This window comes from Camelus ferus, chromosome 7, assembly GCF_009834535.1.
Source record: "Camelus ferus isolate YT-003-E chromosome 7, BCGSAC_Cfer_1.0, whole genome shotgun sequence".
NCBI lineage: Eukaryota > Metazoa > Chordata > Mammalia > Artiodactyla > Camelidae > Camelus > Camelus ferus.
This window is the reverse complement of record NC_045702.1, coordinates 69,675,473-69,698,289: the sequence shown is the minus strand read 5'-3', so window position 1 is coordinate 69,698,289 and position 22,817 is coordinate 69,675,473. Positions and strand designations below refer to the sequence as shown.

At 33.8% G+C, this 22,817-nt stretch overlaps 1 protein-coding gene across 1 annotated transcript in view; it reads right to left on the bottom strand.

The window, feature by feature from the left end:
- The window catches only part of PCLO (piccolo presynaptic cytomatrix protein), a 310,882-nt gene that overhangs the window by 140,328 nt on the left and 147,737 nt on the right, over positions 1 to 22,817 (bottom strand). The window contains 1 exon segment of the mRNA XM_032484107.1: positions 12,893 to 13,651. Within this exon segment, the coding sequence (XP_032339998.1) occupies positions 12,893 to 13,651 (759 nt within the window).

Genomic DNA, 22,817 nt, shown 5'->3' with positions numbered 1-22,817 from the left:
GAATTGTTAAGTCCTATTTACCTTCAGCATCCCATCCCAACGGTATTTAATAAATATTACTTATAAATGTCTTTAGATGTGAAAATACATAAAATTTTACCTTCACACTATTTCAAAGGCAGTTATGTTCAACCAACACAATAACTAACTTGTGAATGGGCACATGGGCTTTCCAGGGAGCTGGGATACTTAATAGACAAATCAGTCTCAAATAACTGCTTTTCCTTAGGCTGTGATGAGGCCACACCAGCAGTTTGAGTCAAGAATTAGAGAGGTCTTAAATGAAAATATTAAACAAGACTTTTTGCATAAATCCAATTTAAAAATACCTATGAGCAAAATTAAACCCAACTGATCCAATTAGTTTCCATGTTTTGAGAGCATCAAAATAACCCCACAGCCCTGTGGAATGGAGATCAGACAAGGAGTTGCAGGAGGACATTCTCTGTCTGGTCCTGCCTACAAGGCCACCTGTATTCCACTAAGTTGGTATCTTGAACTAACCATCTCGATGTTTTCAGGGGGTACATGGGCATGGGTTCCTCCCACCTATCTATAGCCCAGACAAACAGATACCAGGTTGGACAACAAACCAAAGCCATGCAAAAACCTCTTTGTTTCCTCCTCCCTGCCTTCGTTTCTTCTCTCCTTTCTTCTTTCTTTCATTTTCTTTTCCTCTTCCCCATCCCCCAGTCCTCTCCCATCTCCCCTCCTTCTTTGAGCTACAGAGTTCTCAAATATACAAGTTGTTGGTTTGGTACTCATTTTACATTCATTTTCATCTCAATATCTGTCTTTATTATGTATGGTTAAAGATGCATCTTGTGCAAATTATAAGGTAAAATGCTTTTGCTGAACATGGCAAATCGAAAAGATCGTCTGATACATTCTTAGCAACTTTAATGCAAAAAGCAATGCCTGCTCTTCGGTTTACGAAGAATTAACTTCCCTGGACTGTTTCAGATGTCTTTCCAGGAAAGGATTACCTCTCTGACTATAGCAGTTGGGCTGACAAGCACCCAACTAACTGGTTCATTTCCCTGAAGAGCCACACACTGAAGAGCTAACCACAGGTGAAACACTGTTCTAATAAAATCTTTCTGGATGGTCACCATACTTCCATCTCCTCAAATCCCACACCATACTGGAGCACATTTTTTTGAGTCAAGTACGCTTTTTACGTCTTCCCTTGTCTGCCTTCCCACCCTTTGCTAAATCACAGTAAACACCATCAACATAGGGTGATTATATATATAATATATATAATCATTATATATAACAATTCACTGAGGATAATAAAAGATAAATTATAATACTATACTGCAGATTCTGAAGGTTCCACTGACATTTTACAAAAATAGGATTAGGATCAGACATACATAATGTAACAAAGGAAATTAAGATACATTAGACAGAACATTCAGACACATAAATATCAAAATCTCTACCCTGTAATCCCCTTGGGTGCCTTTCTCCATGTGCTTGGGCTTTCCTTCTTTCCTCAGTGCTACGTTCTGCCCACTTCTCCCTCCTGCCTCTTTCTTCCCGGTCTCTTTCCTCCTCTATAGATTCCATCATCATCTACCTATGGTGATGCTGTGATAAGTTTTCACTCTAAGTGACCTCCCCTCCATATTCTAAGGTGGTGACAGTCTGCAAAGATTTTGTTCTACAGGTATGTGGGTCTAAGATAACGTATCTGGAGTGGTTAATAAAGAAATCAAGTTAGGTGACCAAAGGGCATTTGGCTAAACTGTTCAGAAGGAATAACTGGTCATGAACTTACTGTACCAAGATATACTAGAAAAATTCATGATGTCAGTTCTTCTCATACTAATCAGGTATAAACTCCCCTGACAGAGGTGCGTGACTTTCTGATTCTTTATTACTTGTTAAACTATTGGGTCATACACCAACCAGTCCCTCTGCCCCTTTAATTTAAGGTACCTAGGCATTCCTCTTTTACCCTGCTGCTGTTAAAAAAAAAAAAAAAAAAAGAAAGAAAGAAAGAAAAAAAAGTTCTTCCTACATGGAGATCAGAATACTGAGGTGCTTGTCTGTCCATCCATTTTTCCTTTCTGTAGCTAGCTGCTCTCCTTTGTGAGATACTTGGGTGAAAGTTCTAATGCAATTTGTATTCATGCAGGTTAACTAGTCTATTATAGATTTAACACCACAAACCCTTCCTTTATGAGTATTTCTTAACAAAGGAATAATCTGATCAACCAAGAAAGAGTAGCTAGAACTGAGAAGGATGTAAAACAGTGTGTAAGTTGAGTCTGGTTTTCTCTGATTATTCAAACTTCAAATGCATCTCTGAAGTGCCATAATTCTAGAGGAAAAGGATCAAAGGATTCATGTGAGGGAGGCTTCTTTCAAATTTCTAACTCCCTAGATTGGGAGTTTTCTCTCAGTTGCTTCAAAATGGGAGTTTTGAAGATTGGGAGTTTTCTCTCAGTTGCTTCAAAAATGTGTGGTTGTTTGCTTATTTTTGAGATGAACATTAAGCTTTCAGTAACATTAAGATTTAATAAAATGAATAGATTCAAATGGTTCTTTCTAAATTACATGCAGATATTACATATATAACACATGTATACACATGTGTTTAAATACCACTGACTTTTCTTATTTATGCATTATTTTCATCTCTTGAATAGACAGGAGTTAGAATTAATTATTCACTTCATTTTTGACCTGTGATATAAATAGAAATCTGGAATGACCTCTAAAATTATTACATAAGAATAAAATTTCAGGTAGAGACCCTCTGCATGAGAATTTTGTCATCTTAGATGAAGGCAGAGAGTGGGACAAGTCATCATTTAAACGTTCTTTTCTTTTAAAATAGCCATTTATTTTTCAGTTCCCTGAGGAACACATTTTCCCTGTTTTTCTAAGCACATTTAGCATTAGGCTCTTCTTACACTGACTTTTATATTTTGTATATATTACATTCTTTCCCATGTACAGAATTATGGTACTCGAGCCTTTATAGTCTGTGTATATGAAACAAATATTCAAAAATTTCAGATACTCAGATTCACATTTTTTTCACTTATTAAGCAAAAACAGTACAGAAATCTTTTCCTTCCAATATTCCAGTGCCACTTATTGAGCTGGAGATAGATCAGAGAGAGGCAGTGATGAATTGAGACCCACCTGAAACTCTTCCCATGGTGTCACATCCTGAGGCCTCTCTAATGGTGGAGAACATACCAAGACACCTTACTACCAAACTAAATTCTGCCCCTTCCATGTTGCAGGTAAATGGAAGGTTTTTAAAATGTCACTGGAGCTATGAACTGAATTCTTGACTAAATATAAGACTGTACAAAGAAAGAACATAGTAAGTTTTTGCTTAATGTTCCCCAAGTCACTTACTTTAATGGGCCAAAGTAAAACAATAAATGATAATCTTTAATCATTTATACATGTTTGGGTCAAAACAGATTGCTGATCTGAGTGTTTCAAACACTCTAAACAAAATTAGGTCCACAAATTCACTGGTCATGAAGAGAAAAAAGGATAGTCCCACACACACAGGAATCCTTTTCATTGCAGAAAATCTCACCATTTTCCATCTATGTGATTATGCTGCCTATACAGTGGCTACATATAAATTGAATACTAACCCCTGGGTCATTTTAACCAAAAATAAAAGTTATGCTAAAAGAAAGTTTATTCTAAAGGAGTTTCTAATTTTGTTTTTTATCAAGAGAGCTATAACATTTCAATGTAATATATCAAACACAGACAAGCAGTACTCTATTTAAATATGTAAGTAAAAAGAGAGAATTCGGGAGCAACATGCAATTTAAAAATATTAAACCAAAAAAAGTAACGAAGAATGTATCTTTCAGATTATTATATTTCAGGATAAATTTTAATTCCATTTGGCAAACACTTGGAAGACAGGAATGAATGGACAGACCAAATGCTGTGGCAATAAAGAAACATAAACAATATGTATAACAGTATGAATGACACAAGTGACAAATGAATAAATAAATAAAATAACAAACATACAAACAAAGTGAAAAATTACACAAAGTGTTTGGAATTTTAGTGGGAGCTGCTAGGGGAGATAGAGAATTATAATACTGGCAAGGCAGTGTGCCAACGGTGTCACGGGAGAAGTACTATGTGTAGTGTGCAGGAGCCCAGCCTTCACAGTCAGAACTGGACTATGACCTTAGCCTTGCTAAGCCATGTGATCTTGGGCATAACAAATTTAGTTTCCTCCTCTCTAAAACATATATAATATATACCTCTTCAAGAGTTGTGTGGATTAAATCATAGAGGACTTAAAACGATGCCCAGAATATAAGAAGAACTAAATTAAGAGTATTATTTTAATTTCACACAAAAATTAACTTTAATCAATCTAGGGGGTCCAGCAGGAGAAGTGACTGCCACTAGGGAGAAGAGATCCAGATGGGAGTTCTCTGATAGGGCTGATGGAAGGGTGCAGCACCAGTGCACAGAGAGGAACTGTGTGCAGGTTCCGGCGGGAGAGAGCACAAGCTACTTTGGGGAATTATGCAAAAGCATATCCGGCTGGTTTTTGACTTCTCACTCGTGGGGAAAACTAGGTTGCTTGAAAGTTATACTGGAACTACAGTCCACAGGGCTGAGAAAGCCAAGCTAGCTATTTAGACAGAAGTCTCAATCACAGGGTGCAGAAACCTGGGCAGGTATGTAAAATGATCTAATGGACTGCAAGAAATAAATATTATGCTTTTTACTGAATTTTCAAACCCCCAAAGAGAAATTACATTTTACCAATATTTAATGAACAGACTGACACCAGGATTCTTTTACTGCCTATGTCAACTGGTCAGATGTCCTACAAAGAATCCTGGGAGAAAACTGGGAGTTATGCTGTCAGAATTCAGAGCAAGGCATTAACTTCATTTGCTCACCTTTATAATGAAGCTTATCATTCAGGTGTGACTTCTATTACCTAGTTTCAACCAAACCAACGTTCCTATAATAGGTAAGTAGTAGACAAAATATCTCGCAAAAAATCATGTGTTAAAGATAACAGTAATAATGTAAGACACACAAACACATTACTAAAGACGCTGACATGTTTCATATTGTTACGTGCTCTTCATCAGCAATATTACAAGGTAAAAACAATGATGACCAAGCTTAAATCAGATCTGACACAAAGCTAGCCAAAATTATTTGAAATTACCAGGATAAGTATTTGATATCTATATTTGCATATGTTACTGCTAATAACAAATTTTGCCTAAACATATAACATAACTAGGATATTTATAGCAAGTGACAGTGACATTACCATAAACTTCTGTAATTTTTTGCAAATAAATATTCCAATACTTTACAAATTTTCAATAAATTGAAATAGACTCTTAAAATTTTCTGCTAAGTTTTCTTATTCAATAGTAAAAGACAAATAAGTCACATACCATTTGAGGAAACTTGATTTTTCTGCCATGTAAATATGGCTAAAGTAATAGGTAGAAAATAATATAGTGACAAATCAAACTGCATTTCTTTATCAGCAAACATTGTTGGAAGGAAGAAAGAAAGAAATGTGGAGGGTTTGGAGGAAGTCTTTAGAACAAAGTAAGCAGCAAAAGGTTAGGTAATAATAAAATCAAAGTGCAAATATTCCTAATATGCTTAGTTTGTAAGATTCATAATTTCTGTGTCAATTAATAAAATACTCAAAGGATTAGTACCATGAGCCATCAAGTGGCTCAATATTGAGGGACTTCTTGAAAAAGGTGTGTATATATATAGTTTTTTTAATGAAAAAATGTGTATTAAATCCTGAGGAGCGAGATTCTTTTTGATTGGAATTATTTTTTAAAAAAGGATACAGTTACAGAGAGAGCAGTGTATGTGAAATTCATTCATTGCATCAGTTACAAGTAAGCCACTAGTGGACAGAGTACCTCAGGATTTTACAGATGTGGTACATGTTATATACTAATGAGACATTTTTACTTTGAAGACTATCCTTAATATTTTGTACTGAGATAGAGAATAACTATGAATTTATTTTAGCCACAAAGGTTTGCTGATTATCTCATGGGAAATTAATTTAAGAAGCTATAACTGTGAAATTTTAATTCTTTTTTAACAAAAGTATAAGAACCCCAAAGTTGTTGAACTTTTTGGTGATAACAAGTGGTTATTAGTAATATACTACTTGCTATATATTTAGGAAGAAAGTAAACTCTGGTTATCAGCAATATATTACCTAGCAAGTATTTAGGAAAAAACAAGTGCTAGTGTCTCTTCAAGAGAATTATGATGGGTGGCTGGCAGCCAAGAAGGCAGAAGAGAAGGAGCTGCTCCAACCAAAAGACACAGACTGGCTGAATGGATACAAAAACAAGACCTGCATAATATTTGATGCCTAAAGGAGACTCATTTCAGATCTAGAGACACATACAGACTGAAAAGGAGGGAATGGAAGAAGGTATTCCACTCAAATGAAAAATCAAAAGGAAGCCAGGCAGCAATACTTGGACAAAATAGACTTTTAAAATAAAGACTATTACAAGACACAAAGAAGGACACTACATAATGATCAAGGGATCAATCCAAGGAGAAGGCAAAACAATTGTAAACATATGCACTACCAAAATAGAAGCACCTCAATATATAAGGCAAGTGTTAACAGACATACAGGGAGAAACTGACAGTAATATAATAATAGTGGGGAAGTTTAACACCTCACTTATGTCAATGAACACATCATTCAGACAGATAAACACTAAGGAAACACAGACCTTAAATGACAAATTAGAACAGATGGACTTATTTGATATTTATAGAGCATTCCATTGGAAAGCAGCAGAATACACAATCTTTTCAAGTGCACATGGAACATTCTTCAGGAAAGATTACATGCTGGGCAACAAAGTAAAGCTCAGTAAATTTAAGAAAACTGAAATCACATCAAGCATCTTTTCTGACCACAATGCTATGAGATTAAATATCAAATACAAGGAAAAAAAGACAAAAAGCACAAACATGTGGAGACTAAATAATATGCTACTAAACAACCAATGGATCACTGAAGAAATCAAAGAAGAAATAAAAAAAATACCTAGAGACAAATCAAAACAAAAATACATCAATCCAAAACCCATGGGAAAAAGTTCTAAGAGGCAAATTTATAGCAATAAAAGCTTACCCAGGAAAACAAGAAAAATCTCAAATAGACAACCTAAACTTACACCTAAAGCAATCAGAGAAAGAACAAACAAAACCTAAAGTTAGTAGAAGGCAGGAATCATAAAGATTAGAGCAGGAATTAATGAAATAGAGACTAAAAAACCAGAAAAGATTAATGAAACTAAGAGATGGTTCCTTGAAACATAAACAAAATTGATAAATCTTTAGCCAGACTTATCAAGAAAAAAAGAGACATAGCTCAAATCAATAAACTCAGACATGAAAAAGGAGAAGTTGCAAAAAAACACCACAGAAATAAAAACGATCATAAAAGTGTACTATGAGCAAATATACACCAATAAAATGGATAACCTAGGAGAAATGGACTCTTAGAAAGGTACAATCCAAGACTAAACCAGGAAGAAATAGAAAGTATGAACAGAAGAACTACCAGTGCTGAAACTGAATCAGTAATTTAAAATCTCTAAAAAAACTAAACTCTGGGATGAGATGGCTTCACAGGTGAATTCTACCAAACATTTATACCTATCCTTCCGAAACTACTCCAAAAGACTACAGAGGAAGGAACACTTCCAAACTCATTCTATGAGGCCACCATCACTCTAATACCAAAACCAGACAAAGATATCGCCAAAAAAGAGAATTACACACCAATATCACTAATGAACACATATGCAAAAATCCACAACAAAATACTAGCAAACCGACTCCAGTAATACATTAAAAGGATCATACACCATGATCAAGTGGGATTTACCCAAGGGATGCATGGAGTTTTCAATATCTGCAAATCAATCAATGTGACACACTACATTAACAAACTGAAGAATAAAAACCATATGATCATCTCAATAGACACAGAAAAACCTTTTGATAAAGTTCAACATCAATTATGATACAAACTCTCCAGAAAGTGGGCATAGAGGGAACACACTTCAAATATAATGAAGGCCATATATGACAAACACACAGCTACATTATTCTTAATGTTGAAAAGCTGAAAGCACTTCAGAAAGAAGACAAGAATGCCCACTCTAGCCACTTTTATTCAACACAGTTTTGAGACTTTTAGCCACAGCAATCAGAGAATAAAACGAAATAAAAGGAATCCAAGTTGAAAAAGAAGTAAAACTGTCATTGTTTACAGACGACATGATACTACACATAGAAAATCCTAAAGACACTACCAGAAAACTACTAGGGCTCATCAGTGAAACTGGTAAATTTATAGGATACAAAATTAATATGCAGAAATATGTTATTTTTCTATTCAGTAACAACAAAATACGAGAAAAAGTAATTAAGGAAAAAAATCCCATTTCCCATCTCATCAAAAAGTATAAAATACCTAGGAATAAACCTACCCAAGGAAGCAAAACACTGGTACTCCCAAGAATATAAGATGCTGATAATAGAAATTAAAGATGAGACAAACAAATGGAAAGATATACCATGTTCTTGGATTAAAAGAATCAATATTGTTAAAATGGCCATATTACCTGAGGCAATACACTGATTCAATGCAATCCCTATCAAATTACCAATGGCATTTTTCACAGAACTGGAACAAAAAAAATTGTTTTAATTTGTATGGAAAAACAAAAGACCCTGAATAGCCAAAACAAACTTAAGCAAGAATGGAGCTGGAGGAATCATACACCCTGACTTAAGACTATACTACAAAGCTATAGTAATCAAAACAGTATGGTACATAGATCATTGGAACAGGACAGAAATTCCAGAAATAAACCCACACACTTATGGTCACTTAATCTATGATAAGGAGGCAAGAATACACAATGGAGAAAAGATCATGTCTTCAATAAGTGGTGCTGGGAAAACTGGACAGCTATATGTAAAAAAAAGAAATTAGAACATTCTCTAACACCATATACAAAAACAAACTCAAAATGGATTAAAGACCTAAATGTAAGACTGGATACTATAAAACTTCTTGAGGAAAACACAGGCAGAACACTCCGCAATAAATCGCAGCTATATGTTTTTTGAACCGTCTCCTAGAGTAATGAAAATAAAAGCAAAAATAAACAAATGGGATCTAATTAAATTTAAAAGGTTCTTCACAGAAAAGGACACCATCAACAAAATTAAAGGACAACCTACTGAATGACAGAAAATATTTGCAAATGATGTGACTGACAAGGGATTAATTTCCAAAATATACAAATAGCTCACATAACTTAATTTCAAAAAAACAAAAAACAAGAAAACAAAAGAACTCAATCAAAAAATGGGATGAAGATGTTAACAGACATTTGTCCAAAGAAGACATATAGATTGCTAACAGGTCCATGAAAAGATGCTCAATATTGCTAATTATTAGAGAAATGCAAATCACAACAACAATGCGGTATTACCTCATACCAGTCAGAATGGCCATCACTAAAAAGTCGACAGATAATAAATGCTGGAGATGATGTGGAAAAAAAGGAACTCCCCTACACTGCTGGTGGGAATGCTAATTGGTTCTGCCACTATGAAGAACAGTATGAAGTTTCCTTAGAAAAATTAAAAATAGAGTTACCATATGATCCAGCAATCCCACTCCTGGGCATATATTCAGAAAAAAACTCTACTTCAAAAAGATACATGCACTCCAAGGTTCACAGAAGTACTATTTATAATAGTCAAGACATGGAAGCAACCTAAATGCCCACAGACAGATGAATGGATAAAGAAGATGTGGTATATATACACAATGGAATATCACTCAGCCATAAAAAGAATGAAATAATGCCATTTGCAACAATATGGGTGGACCTAAAGATTATCATACTGAGTGAAATAAGTCAGATAAAGACAAATATCATATGATATCATTTATATGTGGAATAAAATAAAATGACACAAATGAACTTATTTACAAAACAGAAACAGACTCACAGACATAGAAAGCAAACCTATGGTTACCAAAGGGGAAAGGAGGCTGTAGAGGGATAAATTAGGAGTTTGGGATTAACATATATAACCACTATATATCAAACAGATAAACAACAAGGACCTACTATATAGCACAGGGATAATAACCCATAATGGAAACAAAATTGAAAAAGAATACATATCTGTATCTATATCTATATACCTGAATCAGAATCACTTTGTTGTATATCTGAAACTAACACAACATTGTAAATCAACTATACTTTGATTAAAAAATTTTAAATTAAAGAACAAAATTTAAAAATTTTGATAAGGAAACAGTCCTTTGAAGACAGAGAACTAGAAATCATCATGTGATTATGCTACACAAAATGACGCAGCATTTTTAAAAACTGCCATATCTGCCTTTTCAAATAAACTTTAAAAAGTGTATTTTAATCTCTTAACAGGCTGTCCAGACAAAGAACACCAGTGGGTTTTAGGATCATTTGTTAAACAAAAGTATATTTAAAACTATCACATTTTGTCATAATTAGCAAGAACAAATGATTGATATAAAGTTAGATTAACATTTATTTGTGGAACCTCCACAACATAAAAAAAATAGTTTTCAGTCTCAAAGTTAGACAACAGGTAGTGAGATCTGACAAGTAAAACCTTCGATACACTTCTATTTCCAGCATATCCTGTAGATTATCTTTTTTGTTATGGAGTCATTAAAACTAAATGTCAAAATATCAAACTGAATTAGGAGTTAAATTTCAAAAAATTCTATTATAAATTTCAAATCAAGATTTTAAACACTGAAGCACAGTCAACCAATGCTCTCTTGAAAATGCTATTATTAATCATATTTTGCTGTGATCAAATGTATCTATACTTAAATAAATATAGTAAAAAATGATTTTAGCTTATTTCACAAACTTCTATTTCTGAATATTTTATATTGCAAATAATGTTAGCAACAGCACATAGATTTAATTTACAGCTAAATAAGTATGTACATATCGAGGTTGTTCAATAAAAGAAAATGTAGTAACAAAAGGAAATGATAAAAAGTGACAAATTTGTAAAATAAAGTAAAAAGTAGTGCATTAACCAAATATGTGGATACTTCTTGTTTAGATTATATTTAATAGATAATAGAGAATCATTAGAAATATCTGAGTGGCAGAGTTAAATTATCTGAATCTTGGAAAATAATTATCTGATAATTATACTGGAAAAGGGAAAAAGAGAAGGCACAATGACTAGTAATTAGATTATTTACATTACCGGTAAAAGGTAACGAAGGCCATAAGAAGGATACTGTCCTTAGGAATAGGAGCTAACAGACAAGAGTGTGATGTGGAGAGCCCAGGGTATCCTCAGATTACTCAGAAGGTTAGTGACTGGGAGACCAGAGACATGAAGAATGATGATGCCATTGTTAGAAACAGAAAGTCAGAATAAGAAACTGCTTCCATAGAAAGTGGGTAAGATTTGAACACTCTGAGTTCCAGTTTGCAGTGAGGCTTTGAAGTGAAATGATCTACTCGGTTTTTGGAAACGCAGGTCTAACACTCAAAAGGGGCAGAAGGTGCACAAGTGGATTTAGGAATCGTTCATGTGGCTCCCCTAAGAGAAAAGAAGACAGAGTTCAAAGAAAGACAACATCATATGGTGACTTGAAAAGAAAAAGCAATGGAGATAGCCAAAGTAGAACTATTAGTGGGTGATCAGAAAGACAAAAAGAAAACAAAAAGGGAAGGTTCATGAAAGCCAAGGACAGTTTCACAGAGGGAGAAGTGGTTATGCAAAGCGGTTAGCTAGGTGGTGGTAGCTAGATCCAGCCATAAAAATAGAGAATACATGGGCACCTGCTTAGGAAACTTGAGGATTTATTTAATGAGTGATGCATCATGCACTAAAGATGAGTTAGTAACCATGTAGTTAAACTATAAACAAAGTGATCCAGGGTTGGGATGGACTGTAGGTATTAATTAGAGTTCTAATATTAAGTTTAATTCCAATAAATCATTTCATTAAATTAGATCATTTCATTAAATTAAAATTATTCAACCAGATACTATAAGATCTCTCATAGCTCTAAAAAGACTTCAGAATTCCTCTAAAGTTGATACCATTGCTTGCAGAAGTATCAGTTGAGCTATTAAGATATCTTAAAAGTTTCCACTAAAGAAAAGAATATATATAATTCCAGATTATGCTTAATTATAAATAACCCTTCAATATTAAACATACTGAATAAAATTCTGAACAAAATATATTGATTTTCATGCTAAATACTAAAATAAACTTTTTAAAAATGACCTTTCTCTTGAATTTTAGCTATGTCTTCTTTTTTAACCACAGTCATGCTGTGGTTGACCGCACCCTAAAAAGGCTTTAAGTGAGAAGAAACCCGTTGAGTCTTGCATAATCAACTGGCTAAGTAAACAAATTTAAAGACACATTATTTTATGTTAAAGGGGATACTGAGTCTATGTTCACAGTGCAAAGAAACAGCAATAATCTAAAATTATATGAAATCTTCTTTATCATTCCACAGATTTTTATAAATTATTTGACAGGCATTAAAGCTAGAAAAATAAATTTTATATCTGTACTTTATTTAAATTAGATTAACCTGTCAGGAAGCCAAAGTTCTTCATTTTAGCAAACAATGGTTACACTTTTCTGAAAATGCCATTAATTGAAGGCTTTCACTTACATTATGAGCATTAAGCACTCTGTGTACTTAGGTAGACATCAGTCAATGACATGTATAAGACTGTGCAAAGTTGGGAAAGAAAACATAACTTACTGTTTTTTCCTTCCCAGTTTCCACCTGATCAGGCTTTGCTGTGCATGCTGCCTGTGGCTGTTCTTTTAATTTTTGAGTCATTCCAACATCTTCCTTAGGCAAACTCTGAGGCATGCCAGACGGTAAATCTTCCATCTTGATCTGTGGTTGTTTCTTTTCTTGCACCACCTCCAGAGCCACTCTGCCTTCAGGTTTTTTTTCAGAAATTTGTGCTCGAGTTTTAAGCAGGCCTTGTTTCTGTTCCTCTTCTAGAGCTGATGTTTTTGCTCCTGGGGGTAACTTTTTGTCTTCAAGAGCTGGCTTTTTATCTTTAGGAGCTGGCTTTTTTTCTTCAAGATCTGGCTTCTTCTCTTCAAGAGGTGACTTTTTGTCTTCTGGAAGAGGCTTTTTGTCTTCTGGAAGAGGCTTTTTATCTTCAGGAGGTAGCTTTTTGTCTTGAGGGGCTAAAATTTTGTCTTTCTCTAGTTTACTCTCTTCTTGGATTTGATCTGTGGTTTCCTTAGGGAGAGTTTTTTCAACTGAAGGTGTTTCCTTTACTTTTTCTGGAATGATCTTTTCAGCCTCTGTTTTTAATTCTTGTTCCTTCTTTTTCACTTTTACTTGGGTGGGCACTGCTGTTTTCTGAGACGGTTGTTCTGTAGGGACAGGCATAGGGGAGGCTTTTGGTCCTGACTGTGTAGGTGGCATTTTGCCCATGTCTCCAAGCTGCCCTGACATTGCTCTCTGGGTCTGGCAATTTAAACAAAGCCATTCTTGAATCTGCAAATAAAACAGAAATAAAAAGATTAACTATATTATAATATATCTGTTTTTGGTACATTTACCAAGGTTAACACTTGGCAATTTCTAGCTGTTTTTTGTATATAGAGAAGGTGGGTCATTGTTTTCTGGATTAATGAAACAGTGACTTTCAAAGAAGATTGAAAAAAGACTATTTGAAATCTAAAAATAGGAAGAATCCTTAGACATTAGCAATTAATTCATCTCATTACAGAGAAAAGAAAAGAATGCACTAAAGATACACCCAGGGGAATATCCATCTTTCAGTTAAAAAAAATTGCATTTGTTCCAAATAGAACTATTTTCAAGTCCGGTGCTTTCAAAATTAGTGTTTCTGTCATACATTTATTAAAAAAATACTTAATTTCACAGTAATCTTTTAACAATTAATCTTAAGGGTTTTTTTTTTTTTTTTAAGGGCTTAGATATGCAAATTCTAGGAACTACACCAAAACAATTTTATCAGGACCCTGGGATAGGAGAAGGAGGATCTCTCTTTTAAATAAACAGCTAGCTGGGGAGGGTGGGTATATCTCAGTGGTAGAGTGTGTGCTTAGCATGCACAAGGTCATGGGTTCAATCCCCAGTGCTGCCACTAAAAAAAAAAATTAATTAATTAAAAATACATAAATAAGCCTAATTACCTACCCCACAAAACAAACAAATAAACAAAAATAAGTAAACTGCTGGTCAATTCTTCTGCAAATGAAAGTCTGAGAACTACTGTCTTATAACACATATAAATGATCACATGGGAGACAGATTGTTAGGCTAGTAATATTGCAGAAATCCCCCCTTACTGATGATGTATGCTTTGCTCTTTCTTACATTATACCTATTATAAGACATAAAGGTGAAAGATATAGCTTCTAATTGTTACCATTTAATGAGATCTTTTCTCTGAAGAGCACAGTTGGAGAGTCATGCAAATAATATTGCATTCCTATGTTGTATTGTCTTCTGACAAGTTTAATTTCAAATTGCTTTTCCCTTTGGATCACTCTTTCCTGTCACATAACTTTAATCATTAAGAGACAAAAATCACTTATTGTTCTAGAATATTATTAGGGATCTAAGATTCATTTCTTACTTCATCTTTCAATTTCTTTAAAGACAAAAAAAATGCTGCTTAATAATAATGACTATTTTGCAATCTGTAAGCTGTTGTAATTCTTACTTGATGATCCAAAAGAGTAAAGACTGAAGTCAGTTATTTAACTTCGGTGAAAGGCTGTCTATAAAATACTAGTGTGTATTATGGGCTCATTTGCTTTTGGTGTTATGATCACCTAATACCAATTCTCTTCTTAAACTCATGTCTAAGTAGCTCTAAAGTGAACTGCAACTTCTCCATATAGCAACTTTATAAAGTCTCAGGAAAGAAACTGACTTGATCCCTTATGTCAGATTCTAAAAGCTCCAGCCCTTGTGTTGAATAGTCCCTAGAGGAAGTACGTCCATAACACCTACAGAAATCAATCTTCATCTGTGCTGTGGTTTTAGAAACCATTACTTAGTGGGAGCCACATCTCAGAATATTTTCATTCAGAGACTGACATTTTAAAAAACAAAACCAGACACAAATAGCTGTGTCACTGTGCTGTTTTGTCACATGGATGGATGGATTCTAAAAACCAAATGCAGGTGTGTGCTAAGCATTCTTGTCAGGACATGTCCTAATGCAAGTAAGTTAGAAAGTTTTTAATATACCAGAAATAAAGGTTTCACCTCACTGGAAATTCTTGTCAATTACAAACATGTGATTATTTTATCTCAGCTTCAGGCACAAACTATTCTTACAAAGTTGTCATTTCTTGCTACTTATGGCATATGATACCACAATGGTACACAGCTCTAGCTAAAAGGAAAATGTGTTAAGAAAATACACGTAGTGACTATTTCAAGGTAGCATATTTATTATTTTCATATATTTGAAAATTTAGGTAAGTGGATAAAAGGTATAATCTATTTAATCTATTATGTCACTTTATTTTCCTGATTTAAAAATCAGGTTTGATACACCTACAAGCAGTACCACTCACTACTGGTCTACAGGGCAAAGAGAAGGTAATAGTGTCAATGTAAGAGAAAAAGGACCTTATCCTGAGAGCCTCAATGTCTAGTTCAAATTCGAGCGTGGCTTAAAGCCTCATCCTGATTCAGTTATTTTTAACATGCAATTATTTTTAACATGATGCTGCTATACTTGGTCTGTTGGTTGCCTGACTGCTTTGCATTGTGAATAAGATTATAAGGAAAGGCCCGGGCTAATTTTTTGTGAGTTTACATTTTGATTAATTATCAACAAAATTAATTTGGAAACTGATGTTACTATTATGACAAATAATTATGAAATCATTCACTTATGTATCTATTCTGTATATATCCAGTCTATTTATATCAATGGAATATATATCTCCTGGGGAAATTACATGTGCAAGGTTTATTCAATCAGGAACTCACATTCAAGTAGAAGAAATAAAATGTGGGTCAAAATAAGTATAACAAGCAGGTAGAGTATTAAGGAAATAGGAAAGGATACTATGGATTTAACAGGATTGTCTGACGAATCCATTTAGAACATAAGGATTTTGATAAACTGTGAGTCATGGAAGGATATTTTTTTCACCAATTAGAAATGCTGAATTTGTGGTCTCATATGTGTGTCTCTTCTTTCTGTCACCCAGAACCAAAATTAGAATATCAACAAATTCAGGAAGCAGAGGAAGTTCTAAAATCAGTAAGGAATTGAAAGGGGAAAAAAACAGACTAGGTAGCATCAAAAGTTTTATATTTCTTCAAACATGTACATTTAAATTTTGCTTATTAAAAGAGAGAATAGGAAAAGGCAGAGGGTAGGGTAAGATCAAAGTAGAAATGAGAAAAGTGAAACTGATTAAATTTTGACAAAGAGTAAAAATGAATTTTCAAGAAAGTTCATTTAGGACAATATAGGTCATCATCATTATCAGACCACCATTAAAAATAAACACAATCACTAGAAAAATGTGCTTCACACACAAAAAAATGGGGGAAATAGTCTATAACCACGTAAGATGTATAAGATGTTCACAATTACTTTGCATTCTTTATCAAAAATAATTCCAAAGATTTTTGTGTCACTGTATTCAGGAACCAAATTAAGAGGTATGACATCCCCACGTTCAAAATGAAATGCATCTATACTCTTAGTTCCTCAGTAGCCACAATATTATTAGATACAAAATTATTAAATACTCATGATGCTTTTTTAGTTCAGTAGTAATCTGGAGAATTGAGCAAGATTTCTTAAATTATATTAAAATTCAATGCATAATATATCACTGCCATAGACGACTTTTACTAGCTGAAAAGATTTTAACCAGACACAGAATTCACACTTTCTATAATAGTTACAGTTGTGAAACACATGGCTATTTCTATTTTGCCTTAAGGTTAAATATCAAATGAATTATGATTTTATCTTAGAAATACTTCCTTATAAAGACAGTGAGACAATCAGAAAATAAATATTATATATAATGTAATCTATTATATATTATATATACATAAACTAAAGGCATTTCTATTCTATTACTGAGTTTATTACATAGAAAAACAGAAAATATACATCTTATGGAGCCTTTTTGTATACATATTTGTCATTATTATGGATACTTTCAGACCATTTCCATTTGTTTTCCCATGTTCTTAAAATGTATTTTATTTTCAGTATACTATATATATCTCCTAATGGTATAAACATATTAGAAGTTTATATTTCATCTATAGTATTATTAAATGTATTCAGTAAATTCAGAAGACTCTATACTATGAGACCAATCACAGTGCTTTAATGTTAATCTCCAGGATATGAAAATTCATCTGCAAGTAGGAACAATTCTGATAAACAAATAGTGTATAAAAAATAACTCCACATTGATCAGAACATACCAGAATATATTCAATTGTCAGCTAGTATACGTTAATAAAATGTATTTATTTTAACATCTAATCATCAGGGTTTGTTCAAAACAATACTCCAAAAATCCATTAATCTTAAGAGGAGAGTAGGAAATGAAAGCATGAAAACCCCAAAAAGGGGAGGCTGCTGGGCTACTCAGCAGTTTTCTGTCAATAAGCAATTTGCTTTATATAACAGTTCAGCTGTAACTATAGCAACAATACCATTAAGGAAAACCTCAGAACTTCAGGACTGCCTAGTTATTTTTCTAAGTAGCTTTTCTGAAGCATGATGATAAGACCTGCAGCAGGCTGGCAAGTTTGCTGTTAGACTTTAAATGGTAGAGAAGTGACGGTCCCAAAACCTACATGAGCATTCTTATTTCTACCCGAGCAATCTTACTGGCATCTCAGCGCAAATTCTCATTAAAAGACCAACTGGGCTGATTTGGAAGCTCACACAGTTTGCATCAACAGACATATTTAAGTAGAGATTGGGTGGCCCCTACTTAAAATTCTGTAAAGGAAAACCAAGCAATCAAGGGGATGGGTGCTATAAAACCACTGAGTTTCCTGCCTTCTACAAAGGTTTTGAGCCAACAATAACAATTTTACGTATGTTTTTGTTTGCCTGTTTATTTACTTATCATTCAGAATGTTTTTTTTTCAGCTAAGTGGATTACTTAGTCAAAGAATAGTTTTAGTGAGCTCATTCTTCCTGTTGCCCTCTATCCTGACAGAAAGAGAGGAAGGAAGGAAGAAAGCAGACAGACAGACATTCACACATTACAGAGAAGCAATAGGATAACTGATCACCTAGCAGTGTGTATAAAGGACAAGGACACAGCTGATTTCTCGCTGGTAACCAACGATGCACGAAACTTATGGGTAATCATACATACTTACTGTGATGACTTTAGCTAACTCAGCCCTAGTGAAAATGGAAGCCTCAAGGGTGTGACTTAACCATGGATTCATGACTTTTCTATTTGTGATTAATTGTTCTAGAGTACTACATTTTAGGCTGATATTTATAGAAGTCTAGCATAAAAAATAACCAACAGTTTAAAAATTATCATTTATATTCTATTATATAAACTTCAAGTTTTTTTACATAATCTGTTCTCATCCCTCTGCTTTTACAGAGTTGTATTTTATTGTTTCCTATTACAAGAGATGGGTATTTATTTTGCATGTGTGAATAATTACTTCAAAGGAAAAAAATACCTTTTAAGTCTAACTTAGTCACTAGTCAGCACTTAAGGCAATGAGTGTCTGAAATTTGAAGCAAGATTTATTTTGAAGATTTTAATACACTTCATCACAGAGGAATTTTATGCATGTTAAGATTCCAAAGCTATACACATTTGAAGACATTATTTAAAGCACGCTATAGCTGAATAAAATTTATCAAACATTTTACAGGTAGATAAAAACCAATCCCAATTTTAAATTTAAGCATCATTGTGAATATAATATTCAAAGACAAAATAACCTCACAGACTAGGGAGGCTGAAATGCAGAAGGGATGGAGAAGGGATGCAAGGATGACTGGAAAGATTGGTTGGGTGTTAAGCCCACCTACAATGCAGTGGAACATGGTGCCGTACTGGAAATTCTTTTTGTAGGGAAGAATCAACGGGTTGCTTTTGCATGGTGCAAACTTGCCTAGGCTGAACTACGTTTCCCAGAATTCCCTTCTCTAAATATTTCCCATTATAGTTTGACGCTAGAGACATTCTGTGTGAGATTTGGGGGGGGAGGGACAGAAGTGAAACAGCAGCCACAATGCTCTTTGTACACTCAGAAAGTTGGGGCAGAATCAGCAGGTGCTGCTGCAGCTCACCAGGGGTCACTTCTTGTGCCTTGGGGCAGCAGACAGGCATGCCTCTGCTCTATTTCCCTCTGGATTCTCCTTCAGCTTCTCCATCAGCTTTTAGGCTGGAAGCAGTGAGAAGAGACAGGTGCTCTGGTCTGTGTTCATGGGTTCTAGTTCGTCCTTGTTCTTGCCAAATCTAAAATTCATCTTCCCACCCTCTGCTGGCCCTTCAGACGGCAAGCTCCAGTAGCCTTTCAGCAATCACTTTCCCAGCTCCCAAAACTGTGTGAGGGCATGTCCCTGTAACAAATCCCTTACTATATACATAATATACCTCCTGGTTCTGCTTTTCCAATTGAATTCGAAGTGATATAGTTAGGCTGAGTTAATTGTTACTTAAGGAGTGATGACTTTTTTTTTTACCATGAACATTGGTGTGTCTTCAAAGTAATCTTGGTAGACTATTTCAGATTTTAAGTTGCCTGGCAAAGAAAGTATACTGGAATTCGAGAGAAATAGGTAACGTCTCTGGGTCCGTCAGTGTAACATGCATAAAAAGTTCATTTGAAAGGTTTTTTGTTCTCTAAAATTTTATGGTGAACTATATTAAAAGTCATCAAAAATAACTGGTGACACATATTTTATATATATACACACACACACACACACACAATGAAAAATTTTAAAAGGGTTAAACATCCATGCACCCACTATCCACTTAAAAAGAACATCATCAAAATCATTAGAGACCACCAGGTGCTCTTTGCAAAACCAGCCTGTTCTATACTTGCTACGAACATCTGTTATTTTAATTTCTGTGTTGTTATACCTTTGTTTTTTATTATGATTTTAATATTGTATGTATACTTTTAACATATTGTTTGTTTTTATACATTTTTAAACTATATACAAATAGTTTTGTGTTATCCGTTTTTCCTTTTCATTCTTTTTAATGAACATCACGTAGGTACAGAAGTCATTTATGAAATATGCGTGGGGCAAAAAAGAATAAATTTAAAGCGAACACTTGTGAACCATTGATCCAATTAAAGAAATGGAACATCATTATTTTTGAAGCTTCCTCCAAACTCATTCCTCTAGCTCCTCCTTTGAGTTAACTACTATCCTAAATTTTATGTCAACAGTTGCGGCATTCTGGGGTACATTTTTACCCTATATTTGGATCTGTAAATAATATATTATTTGAATATTTTAAATATTGAATATTTTGAAAGATGGTCACTACACTTCCCTTATGTTTTGATTCTCTTTGATTTTTAGAGTTAGAATGCCATTATCTATATTTGTACCTACCTATTTACCTCTTTCAAAATCAAAGCATTTCCTCAGATTCAAGCTATGGTGCCATGAGCAAGAATTGATGATAATGATAAACATTATGCGTAAGGCCATAGCTAGATCTAGGCACTGTGACAAACTAGAGAGTGCATGACTTATCTGAACTCATTCAACTTCATTTAAAAAATATTAGAGACCCAATAAAACACATCTGTGTCAAACTCAGGTTAGGAACCACCAATGTACGCTCCCATCACAGGACCAGTTTTTAATTAAAAACTTGGTGAAGACCTTACAATCTGAGTTTTCATAGAGCACTCCATTATTATAAGGCTAATTTTTTAAAAGACAGAATATGATTATTCAAATGTGAAAAAAATACAGTTTATAAATTTTGAATACTCTATATTTAGATAGTTTTTAACTTTCTACTCAGTAACTGACCAATATTGAGAAATCTCAGTGAGACTTTAAACCAGCGTTATTAAATTCATTCACAGGGTATTTATCATATTCCCTATGATATTCACGTTATTCTAAGTGCTAAAAGATATTTGGTCTTAGAACTAAAGTAAATATACAGAAACCAACAAAAACAATAAACATATATTCATATATGTTACATGTAAATAATGTATACTATAATATAGTATAATATAACATCAATTCATATATATCTCCTCATTCAGTCAAAGGATGTAGTTAAAGTAAGAATAATAAAATTAAGATTAGAAAGCGAGCAACCTAACTGGCCAAAGTCAAGAAAACCTAAATGAGTAGAATTTATTATGGGATGTGACAGGTCAGATAGATTTAGAAAACAGAAAAAAACGAACCAAAGCTTCAAGGGCAGAAAACACACACACACACACACACACACACACACACACACACACACACCCCATGAGCATCCTTCTTAGGCTGGGATATTACCAAAAAAGTAGAAAGCTATGTGGATAATGAAAAACAACAGATAATTTGTATACAGAAGATAATTATCTGTTATGAAGCTTACTTAGGCTGAAATTAGTAGGGACAAAGGAAAAATCAAATTCAAGTAAACATTTAAGAAGGACTCAGTGACTCAGTGTGGCATGAAGATAAGCAACTATTTTAAAGCTAGTCTTTTTTTAAATTGTTCTTTTTCCTGTAATCATCATAGACTTTAGGACTGAAGTCTCATACACTGAACCTGGAATCATTTGTATTTTAAAAAAACGAATAAACATACATATATACACACACACATATATATTTCTTTTTCTATAGGACTCTCGTCATGGAAATTTTTTGAACAGTTTGAAACAATCATTGGTTATTAAATTCAATATTCTGATTCCATTAAATATTTTTAAGAATGTAGTTTTTAATGATGATGCAGTAACTGATGGTGTGCATGTATTTTATTTAACAATCCCTCTATTAAAAAATTAAAAAAACAACAATCCCTCTATTGGAAGAATATTCTAAACACAGCAATGCAGAAATAGTCAGGAGGTCAATGTAAGGAAGCAGGGAGCGGTTTAAAGTAGTTTGTTTAATTCCATAAATAAAATATTATTCATTTGCTTCACGATCTGGTACTCAACAGGATGCCAGTAATGTGCATTATACATTCAAGACATTCATAATTCAGTCTTCTGCTCAGCATTATATTGCTGCCAGGAAACAGGCATATGTAGCCCATCTAAGCCTAAAGACTCATTACTTACTCATGGAATCTAGGGAAGAATAGATATTTCAAGTAGGTTTAACTTTCACATGTGTTGTTTGTCTCTTGGTCTTAAGAGTCAGTCAGGATGGGATGTGGTGATGAGGAACTGAGATTGGGAGACTAGATAGGATGGAAAGTCAAACTGGCAAAGATATTATTAAATATTAGACATCAAAAATATTACCCTTTCATTCATGAAATGCATATACTAGTAATTTTAGTTAATGCATATATAATAACAGAAAGTGGATACCAGCACACATTAACTAGATTTTAAATAAAGGGCATAAATTCAACTTTTTTTTTTTTAATTGCTAAAGATCAAGAGATATTTACTCATGGATCCCACCAGATACCAGGCCTCAGCCTCA